Below are 13,565 nucleotides of genomic sequence, written 5' to 3' on the forward strand. Positions count from 1 at the left end.
GGAGTTTCCACAAATCGCAGGCGTCTCTCATATGGCAGGAGTTGGAGGCAGAAGATACTGGGGAAGAGGCACCACGTACAGCAGACAGACATAATCAGGGACTTAGACCCCTGCAGTCTCGCAAGAACGAGGACCTCTCAGGAACTCTGCTCACAGACTACTCAGACCAAGACTGCATCCGATATTTTGTCCTCAGCACTTTCGCTGCTATACTAGCTCTCTTTGTAAATGTCCTGTACCCATTGCTCATTTAGGACCTGCAGCAGGGGGCGGTCGTGGTTGGTCACAATGGCACGCCAGCCCCTCACTCTGTCTATCTTACACCCTTGGTCAAGCCATTCCCATTCCCATTCCCATACCCGTGATGGTCCTGCCATGCAAATACACGGGGTGGCTTTATCTCTGCTGCCTGATTTTCCCACAAGTTGTTAATTTTTTTAAAGGACATTGCTCAGAATGACTGCTCAATACTGCATGTTCCGTCTTGAGCCAGTCAATGTTGGACGATGAGACATTGTGATGGCATCTTTACTACTCATTACAACTAGTTTTATTGTGGTTCTTAAAAGAAAAATAAAAATTTAATACTGGTAGTCTTTGACCTCTGCCTATTGTTTGATCATTGCTTTAATTATGGACAGTTTACATTTTAAGAATTAGTTAATAAATCCTTGAAAACAACATGATTTTTTTTCTCTCTGAAGCATACTGATTTTTGAGCAGTGTATTGTATTGGTTTTACTACCACGACATCAAGATACTAACGCCCTCACAGCCCGAACCGTATCCGCACAGCTGAAGGCACCGATATACAGAGGGAGGGGGGATAGTGCGGGTGAATCTGACTCACTGCTGCTTGTGGGCCACTGCTGTAACAGATCGGGGCCATCTCCCTCCCCCTCCCCTTCCCAGGCCAGGGCAATGAGCAGTGGGACAGGGTGGGGGTACGAGAGTGGTACCCTTCTCTGATGATCCAAGCAACAATGCACTAATTAAATGCACAGTTGTGCAGCCTGAGGCTGCCTAACCTTTATCAAGCAACGCTATCCCCCAACAATGAAATATGTTGACTGTATCTTTGCAGGATGTTGCAAACCTAACGCTTGATTAGAATTATAAACTGTTGTCCATTCATGGCCTGTTACTTTTTAAAATGTTTCTAACATTGTATCTCAAATGTTGCGTGCAAAGGCGGCCTACGTGCGTGTGTATGTGGGTGAGTGAGTGTGGAGGTGTGGGTGAGTGAGTGTGGATGTGTGTGTGTGTGTGTGTGGATGAGTGTGTGGATGAGTGTGTGTGGGTGTGGATGAGTGTGTGTGGATGAGTGTGTGTGGATGAGTGTGTGTGGATGAGTGTGTGTGGGTGAGTGTGTGTGGATGAGTGAGTGTGTGTGTGTGTGGATGAGAGTGTGTGGGTGAGTGTGAGTGTGTGGATGAGTGTGTGTTTGGGTCAGTGCGTGTGGGTCAATGTGCGTGTGGGTCAGTGTGCGTGAGGGTGAGTGTGCGTGTGTGTGCGTGTGGGTGAGTGTGAGTGTGCGTGTGGGTGAGTGAGTGTGCGTGTTGATGAGTGCAGGTGAGTGCGTGCGGTTGTGGGTGAGTGCGTGCGGGTTTGTGTGCGTGCGGGTGAGTGCGTGCGGGTGAGTGCGTGCGGATGAGTGCGTGCGGGTGAGTGCGCGTGTGGGTGAGTGCGTGCGGGTGAGTGCGTGCGGGTGAGTGCGTGCGGATGAGTGCGTGCGGGTGAGTGCGCGTGTGGGTGAGTGCGTGCGGGTGAGTGCGTGCGGATGAGTGCGTGCGGGTGAGTGCGCGTGTGGGTGAGTGCGTGTGGATGAGTGCGTGCGGGTGAGTGCGTGCGGATGAGTGCGTGTGGATGAGTGCGTGCGGATGAGTGCGGGTGAGTGTGCGTGCGGGTGAGTGTGCGTGCGGGTGAGTGTGTGCGTGCGGGTGAGTGTGCGTGCGGGTGAGTGTGCGTGCGGGTGAGTGTGCGTGTGGGTGAGTACGTGTGGGTGAGTGCGTGTGGGTGAGTGTGCGTGTGGGTGAGTGTGTGCGTGTGGGTGAGTGTGTGCGCGTGGATGCATGTGTGCGTGGTGTTTTGTCCTGGATTGTATAACATTAGATGTTACAGTGGGTGGCTCCCCGCTAAATGTATATTTTAATTTTTTTTTCATGTTGTAATGTTAATGTGTTTTAAGCTTGTAAAACTGCAGAGTTTAAATCTCATTTGCAATTTTCAGTACTTGCACTCAAGTGTCAGTGAACATAACTAATTAACATTTGAGGTTTAAATATGATTCTTAAAATATACTGGTGCAGTCAAATGCAAAAATCAAATGTAATAAATTTTTATTGGACTTTTTCAGCCGATTTTGAGTTGCACAGCACTGTTGTCCTCTCTTTTTGTCCTAAATCTTGGGATTGATATATTTACAGGCTTCTAGTCAGGCAGCACGGGGGGCAGCTGTGGACCCCGAAGATGCTCCCCAGCTGACGCCAGACTCGGTGTCTGGTCTGTTCTCGCGTCCCGCCACGGAGCACTGCGCCCCAGCCTATGGAAACGTGGAGGAGGTAGACTGAATGTCCTGCTCACGGGCACTCTGTATAAACTGCATGTCACAGCAAGAGACCTGGCACTTTGGACAAAAAATACAGCCCCTCAATTCATAAAACTAATTTATTTCCCTCCATCCCCTCCCCTCCTCACCTTCTTTACCCCAACGCCCCTCCCCCCCACCGTCCCTCCCTCCCCCCCCACCCCAGCCTCCACTCCCACCCCTTTCTCTGGGTCTGACTTGGAGGCACTAGGAATGAGATGGTTGGGAGGAATTTGTGGTGGTGTCTTCTTATCATTGATGCCATTGTGGCGCGAGGATGCTGCTGAATTGTGTTTTTAAGGTGATGCAAAGGAATGTATTTAGACAACAATTCTGTCACCAACGTGCATATTGATGGGAATATTTGGCAGCCTGGTGTGCTCTTTGTTCTGCCAACAGCATCTATCTGGGATCACCTGTTTGCAACCGTTGTTTCAGCTACTTTTTTAAAAAACCTCTCTTTACATCTGCTTTATATAAAAGAAACAAAAAAGGGTCTTTTTGATTTGTATAATGTTTCCTGAATCATTGGAGGAACAAAAAGTAAAATAAATTTGTTTTTGTTTGTAAGTTTGCAAGTTAAACGGGCAAAGATTGGGGAGCTGAGCCTTTTGCCAGTTCCCCACTGCTCATTGGGATGTGGCTCACCTTGGACGAAGCAGCCGGAGGCACCGAGTGAGAGAGAGAGAGGGAGAGGGAGAGAGCTGGGCTGAGAGGAGGGGTAACCCTGAAGTGGAAGGCAATGCGACTAGGAGAGGTTGTATTCATCGGACTGTCTGCTGGATAAGAGTAGTTTGGAATGATTTCGTGACCTTTGCGTACTCTTGTAACTGGTGTTATCTTTGCATGGAAGCTAATGTCCCACCACCCCAGTCCCCCCACATGGGCCCCTGGGAATTGGTGTCCAAAACTGCTGAAAATGGTCTCCACTCACCTATCTATTTTGGCATCTGCCAATGATGATGGGATGTCTGTATTCGTGCGTGTGTGCGTGCAGGAATGCGTGTTCCTTTTGCAACATGGCGATGTGTCAATTTATACAACGGGAAGGGAAACGGGATGTCCGTGCAACAGGCTGGGCTCTATCCCTACAACTCCTGTGCATCTTGCTGGCTGGGCAGAACAGCTCTGAAAACCAGATTTAAATTGGATCCTTCAGGCTTTCCTTGCAGTTCGTTTGCCCTCACAAAAGTAGAGTGCATCGATAATGAGCAACATTTTAAGGATTCCTGCGTTGTCCTTTTACCTAGTTGCCTCTCAGTTGCCTCGGGTTACATGTACCTGAGTGAAAGCTGCCACCGCAACATGGTGTCCAGCCCTATGTCGTGTCTTGATGCAGTTGCAAGCTGCCTTCAGAAGGAAGGCAGAGGGAAGCCTCAACCACAGGTTGCTGCCTAATTCCTGCGTTGCTGTATCTCCGTTTGTACCTCCAGGCTTAGGTTTGAGGGGCAGGAGAATTTGTGTTTCTGAAGTGGTTGTTGATTCTATTTTTTTCTTTCCGATATAATTTCTGAAGACCCTTTACTTTTACTGAATTGTTTTCCTATTTTATTATCAAAATGTATTTGCTTTCATTTACTAAAAACCAAACTCCAGCAGGCATGGCTCCTGTCTCATTATTTGGCTCGGTAGCTGCATGCATTCCCTCCTGTTGTCTCTGGCCTGTGGATCTGAGACTCTTTGCTTGTCCCTGTGGGTATGTGCACTGGGAAAGGGTGTGTGTGGAACATCTGGCCAGCCCCAGCCCTGCTCTGGAGATGTGGGAGCCACCAGGTTCTTACGGGACACCTTCTTCCCAGAGCACTCGGCCCATTTGGTGAAGGTTCTCCACTGTGGGGTAGGAGCTTCAGGATCTAGACCCCCATCCCCAGCTTGGTTGAGATTGCGTTCCTAATCTCCACGGGTTATGTGGCCGGTGATCTGGAGGGGATTCTGGTGTGACTGCCCCACTTTCCGTCATGGCTCTTGGAGAGAGAGCCTTCTGGAATAATCATCTCTGTGGCAAGATGGCTGAGAAAGCCACAAGGCGATGTGTTATGGAAGTGAGTGAGCAAAAGGGCTTTCATTTTGAATTTTTTGGACAATGCAAATCTCCGTTCTTTCCGGTGGCTTTCGTCTGTTGTGTCAAAAGTTGTGAGGCAGAGACTGACGCTGGAGGCCAGTGGCACCCACTCTCCAAGGTGGGGTATGGGGAATGGCACATTGGCACAGCATTCATGGGCACTGCCACCAGCTTCCTGATGTGTACCAGAGACTATGGAAAGCAGTGCGACTGGGGAAATGATTCTAAAGTTATTTTGAATAAGAACATTGGTAACTTTCTGCGGCTGTTTTAACAATGAAAAGTGTGATTTTAGTTTGTCTTTTCTGTATGTTCTCTCACAAACTCCTCATCAACACCCCTCACTCTCGCATCCACTTCCTCCATCTTCCCCTTCCCCCGACTTTCTTGGTCTCTCCCTTCACTGCTACTTCCATTTTCTCTCTCTCCCCACCCCTCATGGTCACTCCCTCCACCCCCCTCTTGTTTTCTCTCTTCCCTTACTTTGCCTCCTGCCCCACTCTCTCTCCCTCCTGCCCCACCCCCCTCCCTCCTGCCCCACCCCCCTCACTCCTGCCCCACTCACCCTCCCTCCTGCCCCACCCCCCTCCCTCCTGCCCCAACCCCCTCCCTCCTGCCCCACCCCCCTCACTCCTGCCCCACCCCCTCACTCCTGCCCCACTCCCTCTCCCTCCTGCCCCACCCTCCTGCTCCACTCCCCCTCCCTCCTGCCCCACCCCCCCTCCCTCCTGCCCCACCCCCCCTCCCTCCTGCCCCACCCCCCTCCCTCCTGCCCCACTCACCCTCCAACCCTACACACATCCACTGACCTTCCCCAGTCCCGTTTGTTGATTTGGAGTTGCTCTTTATCTTCTTCTTAGCCCTAACTTTGAAGGTATGTGGTCACAGTCACTGTCTTACAAAATGTTGTGTAAATTAATTGTTTGCACTTCAGTTTGTTAATTTCTCCTTGATTAAACACATAGTTTTGCCCTTGTCTTATTGACTTCTGTTCATTTCATGCTGCACTTTGCAAGGTTATTGATAAAAATCTGTTGTTGCCTATCTGAGGGCACAGATTTGATCCCATGTTCCCACCTGGGCATTTGACCCTGGTTGATGCTTCTCATGAGCTGCGGGTTGGGTTGGGGGGGGGGGGTTCTCACAGGGGGGATGCTACATGGGTAAACTGCAGTGGTTTATTTGACTGAAGAAAAGTCTTGACCCGAAACGTCACCTATTCCTTCTCTCCAGAGGTGCTGCCTGTCCCACTGAGTTACTCTAGCAGTCTAGCTGGGGTTTCTTTGATACATTTATGCAACAAAACCAGTGGACACCGAACCAGGGGACACAGTCTAAGAATAAAGGGGAGGCCATTTAAAACTGAGGTGAGAAGAAACTTTTTCACCCAGAGTTGTGAATTTGTGGAATTCTCTGCCACAGAAGCCAGTGGAGGTCAATTCACTGGATGAATTTAAAAGAGAGTTAGATAGAGCTCTAGGGGCTAGTGGAATCAAGGGATATGGGGCGCAGGCACAGGCTACTGATTGTAGATGATCAGCCATAATCACAATGAATGGTGGTGTTGGCTCGAAGGGCCAAATGGCCTCCTCCTGCACCTATTTTCTATGTTTCTAAATACCCCTATTTTACGCACAAATGGACAAAAGGTATTTCTAGTTATCTGAAATCCTATTTTTTTTAATAATCATTTCAAATTTGATCCAAAGCATGAATTCTTGAATCTTTTGATGTATTCTTTCTTATTTACTCTAATGTACTTGAATTATTTTCTTACCCTTGATTAAATACCTTGCATTGTTAATCTTTGGGAAAAGGACACTGTTGGAGCAAGGAGTTAAAAATTCTGAGACACACAAGGAACTGCAGATGCTGGTTTACAAAAACGGATAGAAGTGCTGGAGTAACTCAGCCGGTCAGGCAGCATCTCTGGAGAATATGGGTAGGTGCCATTTCAAGGTGAGATCCTCCTTGAGTCAAGGAGGATCCCAATCTGAAGTGTCACAAATCCATGTTCTCCAGAGCTCCTGTCTGACCCGCTGAGTTACTCCAGCACTTTGTGTCTTTTTTAAACCAGCATCTGCTGTTCCTTATATCACATTGTTAATCTCTGGATTGGTTTATTTTGATATATTTTCCTTACATTTAATTGATACCTTTAAAAAAAATAGTTGTTACTTGCTGCTATTCCTGGCCATCTTTTTATCCCTACCTTCAATGATGTTGCACAGGCCTCTGTGTGTTTTAGCTGCTGTTTACCCCCTTCTTATGTCTTGCCCACCCACACACCTTCATACAACCACTAGAGTATCCATTGCTTCCTCGTCATGAGTGTATCTCATGCTGGGATTAATTTAAAGAACCCCTGCTTTAGTTTGCCATTTCTCAAGGTTTTTACTTGCCTTTTGCCATAGAACAGATTTAATTCTGATAAGAACATTTCTCTGTAATTCCTTAACAGAGCACTTAGGAGCAGTACCCTTTTGTAGGAGTACTCTCTGTGACATATACCTCTTGAAATCCTGTGCATACCCTATCCTATCTTTTCCAGCTTTCCCTCCACAGATGCTGCCTGACCCTCTGAGTTCCTCCAGCACTTGTGTTTTGCTCAAGATTCCAGCATCTCCTCCAAGAAGCCTTTAGATAAGCACGTAGAAATGGAGGGTTATAGGTCACGTACAGACAGGGGAGACTAGTTCAATTTGACCTCGTGTTTGACCTGGACGTGGTCTGAAGGGCCAGTTCCTGTGCTGTTCTCTGTTCTAGTTTCTTGCAGTTGCTTTCCAAGCTCACCTCTCAGACTCCGACAATCCAAACTGAAAAGTTCAAGCCTATCCAGCCTGTCCCTCCTAGCTGAAGTCCTGGTAATATCCTAGTGAAGTCTCCAGAGAGCTAAAAGAGATAAAACAGTAAATGCTGGAAACACTCAGCAGGCCAGGCACCATCTGTGGAAAGAGAAAGAGTACATGTTACACATTTAAGACTTTGTTGGAACTGAGGAGAAACATGTAAGTTTTGTTGCAGAGAAGGTGGTGAGAGGAATGTATAAAACAAAGGGAATATCATTCAAATGTTAGGGTCGCCCAGGGAATAAGCCGTAAGTTAGAGAAGTTAGAGAAGATAAGAACACAGGTCAGGTGCATCATTGGGAGAATTGTTGATGGAGACAGAAGAGCAGGGAGTTGGGATGGAATGGCCAGTGGAGAGTTCAGATCTGTCCGGTGGTGGAGTCTCATTGAAGGTGCCAAAGATCAACTAAAACACATGGATCTTCATCCCAAGACACACAAAAAAGTAAGTGGTTGGCTACTGATTATGAACTTTACATCATTTTATAGAACAAGGTAATACTGGCCCATTCTGCAGTTTGGTCAGACTTGTACAACAGTGATGCACCTGTACAAGTCGCTGGTGAAACCACACTTGGAGAAACTCTGCAGTTCTGGTCACCCAGCTACAGGAACAATGTCATTAAGGGTGCAGAAAACATTCACCAGGTTGTTACCTGGGCTGGCGGACTGAGTTACAGGAAGAGGTGAGATAAACTCTTGGAGTGTAGAAGGCTAAGGGGTGGCCTTATTGAGGTTTACAAGACTATGAGGGACACAGAGAAAGTGAACGTTCTCAGTCTTATCATATCATATCATATATATACAGCCGGAAACAGGCCTTTTCGGCCCTCCAAGTCCGTGCCGCCCAGTGATCCCCGTACATTAACACTATCCTACACCCACTAGGGACAATTTTTACATTTACCCAGCCAATTAACCTACATACCTGTACATCTTTGGAGTGTGGGAGGAAACCGAAGATCTCGGAGAAAACCCACGCAGGTCACGGGGAGAACGTACAAACTCCTTACAGTGCAGCACCCGTAGTCAGGATCGAACCTGAGTCTCCGGCGCTGCATTCGTTGTAAAGCAGCAACTCTACCGCTGCGCTACCGTGTAGAGGAGTCTAAAACTAGGGCCACAGGCTTAAGAATGGATTCAGTGTTCTCGGGAGCCACACTCCGAGGGTAGTCCATATCTGGAACGAGCTGCCAGTGGAAGCTATAGAAGCGGATACAATTACAACATTCAAACTACATTTGGACAGATATAAGGATAGGATGTTTAGAGAGATCTAGACCAAATGCAGTATGCTGACATGGTCGGCATGGACAAGGTGGGCCGAAGGGCCTGTTTAAGCGCTGTTCAACTCTAGGACAGACGTCGCCTGTGAAGAAAAAGAGTAACTTTCCGCTGTGCGACCCTCTGCATTGCACTGAAGTCTGGGCCTGATAACATCCTTGGCTGTCTGGAACGCTGTGTGAAACCCCACAACTCAGTGAAACCGCTCCCAACTGGCCCACAAAGACCGCCATCTGTCAGAGGAGGTAATTGAGGCAGGGACTGCAACAGCATTTAAAAGACATTTGGATGGGTACATGAATAAGAAGGGGTTAGAGGGGTAAGGGCCAAACATGAGCAAATGGGACTAGCTTAGATGGGGCCTCTTGATTGGCATGGACAAGTGGGACGAAGGGCCTGTTCCCGTGCTGTATGGCTCTGGACAGTCCAGGACAAAGCAGTCACTTTCCTCCGTTTCTCCAGTTGCCATATGAATATTTTTCAAAAAGGACACAAAGTGCTGGTGTAACTCAGCAGGTCAGGCAGTATCTCTGGAGCACATGGATATTCATCTTCTCCACTGCCTGACCTGCTGTGTTACTTCAACACTTTGTCTTATCTTTGAAAACCCCCATCTGCAGTTCCTTGTTACTGTAATTAATATTTGATTGGCTGGAGTGTGTTGGGGGATTGAGGGTGTTTCCCCCACAGACAGAGGGTGCAGTATTGATCAACATGGATGGACAGGCACTGCCCATGTTCAACCAGCTCCAGACCTCCTGTGGCTTCACCACTGCCCAGTCCGATGCACGGCACAGGTCTCGGTGTCCATCCTTCACGAGGAACAGACATTGCTCCCGTTGAGATCTATCTCGTGTTGCAGCTCCCATCCGTGCAGGTTCTGCAGCAGCTGCCCATGTAAGGTTTAGGGGATACTCAGGACGGGGGGAGGGAGAAGATGCATAGGGACCCACAGTGGTGATTTTCTGATAGAAGACAGAGGGTTGTGGTGGAAGGATGTTACTCAGGATGGAGGTCTGTGACCAGTGGAATTCTACAGTGATCTGTGCCAGTTGTGATATATAAAAATAATTTGGTTTATAAATGAAGATGGGTTAGAGTCAGAGAGTGATACAGTGTGGAAACAGGCCCTTCGGCCCAGTACGCCCATACCGCCAACAATGTCCCAGCTACACTAGTCTCACTTGCCTGCGCTTGGTCCATATCCCTCCAATCTTTCCTCGTATGACAGTCCCTCCATCCCAGGGATTAACCTCGTGAACCTACGCTGCACTGCCTCAATAGCAAGGATGTCCTTCCTCAAATTAGGAGATCAAAACTGCACACAATACTCCAGATGTGGTCTCACCAGGGCCCTATACAACTGCAGAAGAACTTCTTTGCTCCTGTACTCAAATCGAATGTAAGGTGAAAGTATATAGTTAGTGTAAGACCCTTATACCCAGGGATCTTGGGGTCGAATTCCATAACTCCCTGAAAGTGACAAAACAGTGGTAAAGAAGGCGTAAGGTATGCTTACCTTAATTGGTTGAGTATGAGCCAGGAAGTTATGGCGCAGCTTTATAGAACTTGTCAGGCTGCATTTGGAGATGGTGTGCAGTTCTGGTCACCCCCACCAATTACAAGGAGGATGTGGAGTCTTTGGAGAGGGTGCAGAGGTGGATTACCAGGATGCTGCCTGGATTAGAGGGTATTAGCTATAAGGAGAGTTTGGACAAACTTGCGTTGTTTTCTCTGGAGCATTGGAGGTTCAGGCGAGAATTGATTGAAGTATATAAACATTATGAGAGGCACAAATAGGGTACACAGTCAGAGCCCCTCCCCCGGGGTGGAAATGTCAAAGACTGGAGAGGAAAGAGGAGGGGGATGTTTAAAGGAGATGAGCGGGGGTGGTGGGGTCTGGAACTCCGGGGATGGTGGTGGAGGCAGATACGATAGTGGTGTTTACGATAGTGATACGACAGGCACATGGATATGGAGGGACATGGATCATGTGCAGGCGGAGGATAGTGGTTCTGGCATCCTGTTCGATTGGGACATTGTGAGGGGGTGGAGATAAGTGGCTCCAACTTCGGCCTTCAACTCAAACTGGTCGATGCTCCCCCCACTGGACAGCCTTGGAGCTGCAACTCAAAAGCAGAGACAAAGTGCTGGAGCAACTCAGCGGGACAGGCAATATCTCTGAAGACATTTGGGATCGGGACCCTTCAGGCTGATCAGTCTTTGTGTCTATTTTTTAATGAACGAGACACATCTGCAGTTCCTTGTCTCTCCGACCCTTCAGAGAGCCAGGCTTGTGAAGTGATTTCCCTGCTCAGCCGGACTCTGCATTCAACAAAGCTGGACAGGCGCCTCACTGCCAGCAAAGTGACCAAGTTACAAACCCCAGATAACCTCTGCAGGCAATCAGGGCGGTAATCTGATCAGTCAAATACAGCAGATGCTGGAAACCCCAAATAAACACAGAGTGCTGGAGAGAGACACCACTGGCCGGCGGACATCTGGAGAGCGGGGCAGTGCAAGTAGACACAAAGTGCCGGAGTAACTGAGCGGGTCAGGCAGCGTCTCTGGAGGAAAGGGATGGGTGACGTTTCGGGTCCAGACCCTTCTTCATACTGTCTCGACCCAAAACGTTGCCCATCCTTTTCCTCCTGAGATGGTGCCTGACCCGCTGAGTTACTCCAGCACAGTGTGTCTACCGTCGGTACAAACCAACATCTACATTGGATCAGGTCACCACTTGTGCTGAAGGCTCGTGGATGTAAAGCGCTCTGATTCTGCCCTTTACTTCCACAGATGCTGCCCATATTTGGATGAACTGTTGAATCCTCTCACACCTCCCCTTCATTTCACAACCCACGGCGCTGCTCGCCAGCTCAGAAACTCCGGAGACTGGGCTGTTCACACCGATAGATTAGATATATTCCCAGAGATTAAACGGAACTCAATAGTTCACATTCCTGATCTATCAGCGGACGTGGGAGAGAAGCGTGCTCGGTTACATTCTAAGAGTCAGGCCGGTGCAACGTTACATGGTTATCTATGCTTCATAATTGTTATATACTTCGATCAACTTTCGCCTGAACCTCCAATGCTCCACAGCCCGAGTTTGTCCAAACTCTCCTTATAACTAATACCCTCTAATCCAGGCAGCACCCTGGTAATCCACCTCTCCAGAGAGTCCACACCATCTCCAAATGCGGCCTGACCAGTCCGATAAAGTTGCGCCACTTGCTGGCCTCTTTACTCAACGCCCTGACCAATTAAGGCAAGCATACCGTACGCCTTCTTTACCACAGTTTCGTCACTTCATTTATAACCAACCCATCTTCATTTATAACCAAGTTATTTTTACATATCACAACCGGCACAGATCACTGGAGAACTCCACTGGTCACAGACCTCCAGCTAGAATAACATCCTTCCACCACAACCCTCTGTCTTCCATCAGCAAATCACCACTGTGGGCCCAATGCATCTTCTCCCTCCCCCCGCCCTGATGCTACCCTCTCCCGCCCACCCTCCTGCCTTAGAGGGGCAAATTTCAAACACAATTTGTTGAATGTCCCCTAAACCTTCTCTGTTGAAAGACTGGTCCCCAGCTGTGGTAGAGTCACACAGCACAGGAACAGGCCCTTCTGCCCAACTTGCTCATGCAACCACCATGCCCCATCCACATGTCGCATTAGCACACATTTGCCAGAAACCTTTCCTAACCATGTACCTGTCCAAATGTCTTTTAAATGTTGTTATAATACCTGCCTCAACTACCTCCTCTGGCAGCTCGTTCCATACACCCAACACCCTGTGTGTAAAAAAAAAAGTTGCCCCTCAGGTTCCTATTAAATTCACCTTAAACCTGTGCCCGCTGGTTCTAGATTCCACCTTCCCTGGAGCAGACTGCGTGCATTAATGTTGTTAAGTGTCAGACTGCGGTGTGGGAGAGGTGTGACTGATGGGATATTCAGCCATGGTTGGCGTGTCGGTTCCCGCTCTCCCCCTACAACTCTCCGCCCCGCTGCTGCCTCTGTGTGCGCCTCCAACATCAGAGCCAAGTCCACGCCTTTGGTCAGCCTGCCTGTCACACCAGCCCACATCAGGGAGCACTGTGCACCTTGCGTAGCTCTGCCTGTGACTCAGCGTCGCTAATAAATAACCTCCCGGGTGCTGCTTGAATCTAAAGACTCCTCGGGATGAAGAGGCTGAATCCTGGGAGCTTTGTGCACTCGCCTCCCCGTCTCCATGGAAACCTCTACGCTTTCCCTCCCCAAGGGTATTACAGTGTAAATGTACACAGGCCACAGCTGGTTAATTAACGACTGACAGCATGGAGCCATACAACCTCGTGTCGCACAGTCTTAAAGCCGCGCAGCACGGAAACAGGCCCTTCGGCCCACCTTGCCCATGCCGACCAAGTGGGCTAGTCCCATTTGCCAGCATTTGGCCCATTTCCCTCTAAACCCTTCCTCTCCATATAAATGCCTATTAAAAGTCGCAATGGTATCCACAGCTTCCTCTGGCAACTTGTTCCAGATACGGACTACCCTCTGAGTGAAAACGTTGCCCCTGAGGTCCCTCTTAAATCTCTCCCCTCTCACCTTTAGCCTGTGCCCTCTAGTTTTAGAATCCTCTATGTTGGGATAAAAGTCTTTATCCGTGCCCCTCGTGATCTTGTGCACCTCAATAAGGTCACCCCCCTCAGCCTCATACGCTCCGAAGAGCAAACTCCCAGCTTATCCAACCTCTCCCTGTAACTCAAGCCCAGGTAACCTCCTGGTGAATC

General features: G+C 48.8%; 1 protein-coding gene across 6 annotated transcripts in view; it reads left to right on the forward strand.

The window, feature by feature from the left end:
* Positions 1–5,616, forward strand: part of usp19 (ubiquitin specific peptidase 19) — a 109,028-nt gene extending 103,412 nt beyond the window's left edge. For 5 of the 6 annotated variants that reach the window (XM_078414282.1, XM_078414286.1, XM_078414284.1 and 2 more), the window contains one exon: positions 21–2,369. In XM_078414282.1, coding sequence (XP_078270408.1) covers positions 21–254 — 234 coding nt within the window. In that variant the 3' untranslated portion in view covers positions 255–2,369. Of the gene's footprint in view, positions 1–20; positions 2,370–2,426 lie in introns of those variants that run through there. The other variant, XM_078414287.1, reaches the window with a different exon arrangement.
* The last annotated feature ends 7,949 nt before the right edge of the window (positions 5,617–13,565 follow it).

Source organism: Rhinoraja longicauda, chromosome 17 (assembly GCF_053455715.1).
Source record: "Rhinoraja longicauda isolate Sanriku21f chromosome 17, sRhiLon1.1, whole genome shotgun sequence".
Classification (NCBI taxonomy): domain Eukaryota; kingdom Metazoa; phylum Chordata; class Chondrichthyes; order Rajiformes; family Arhynchobatidae; genus Rhinoraja; species Rhinoraja longicauda.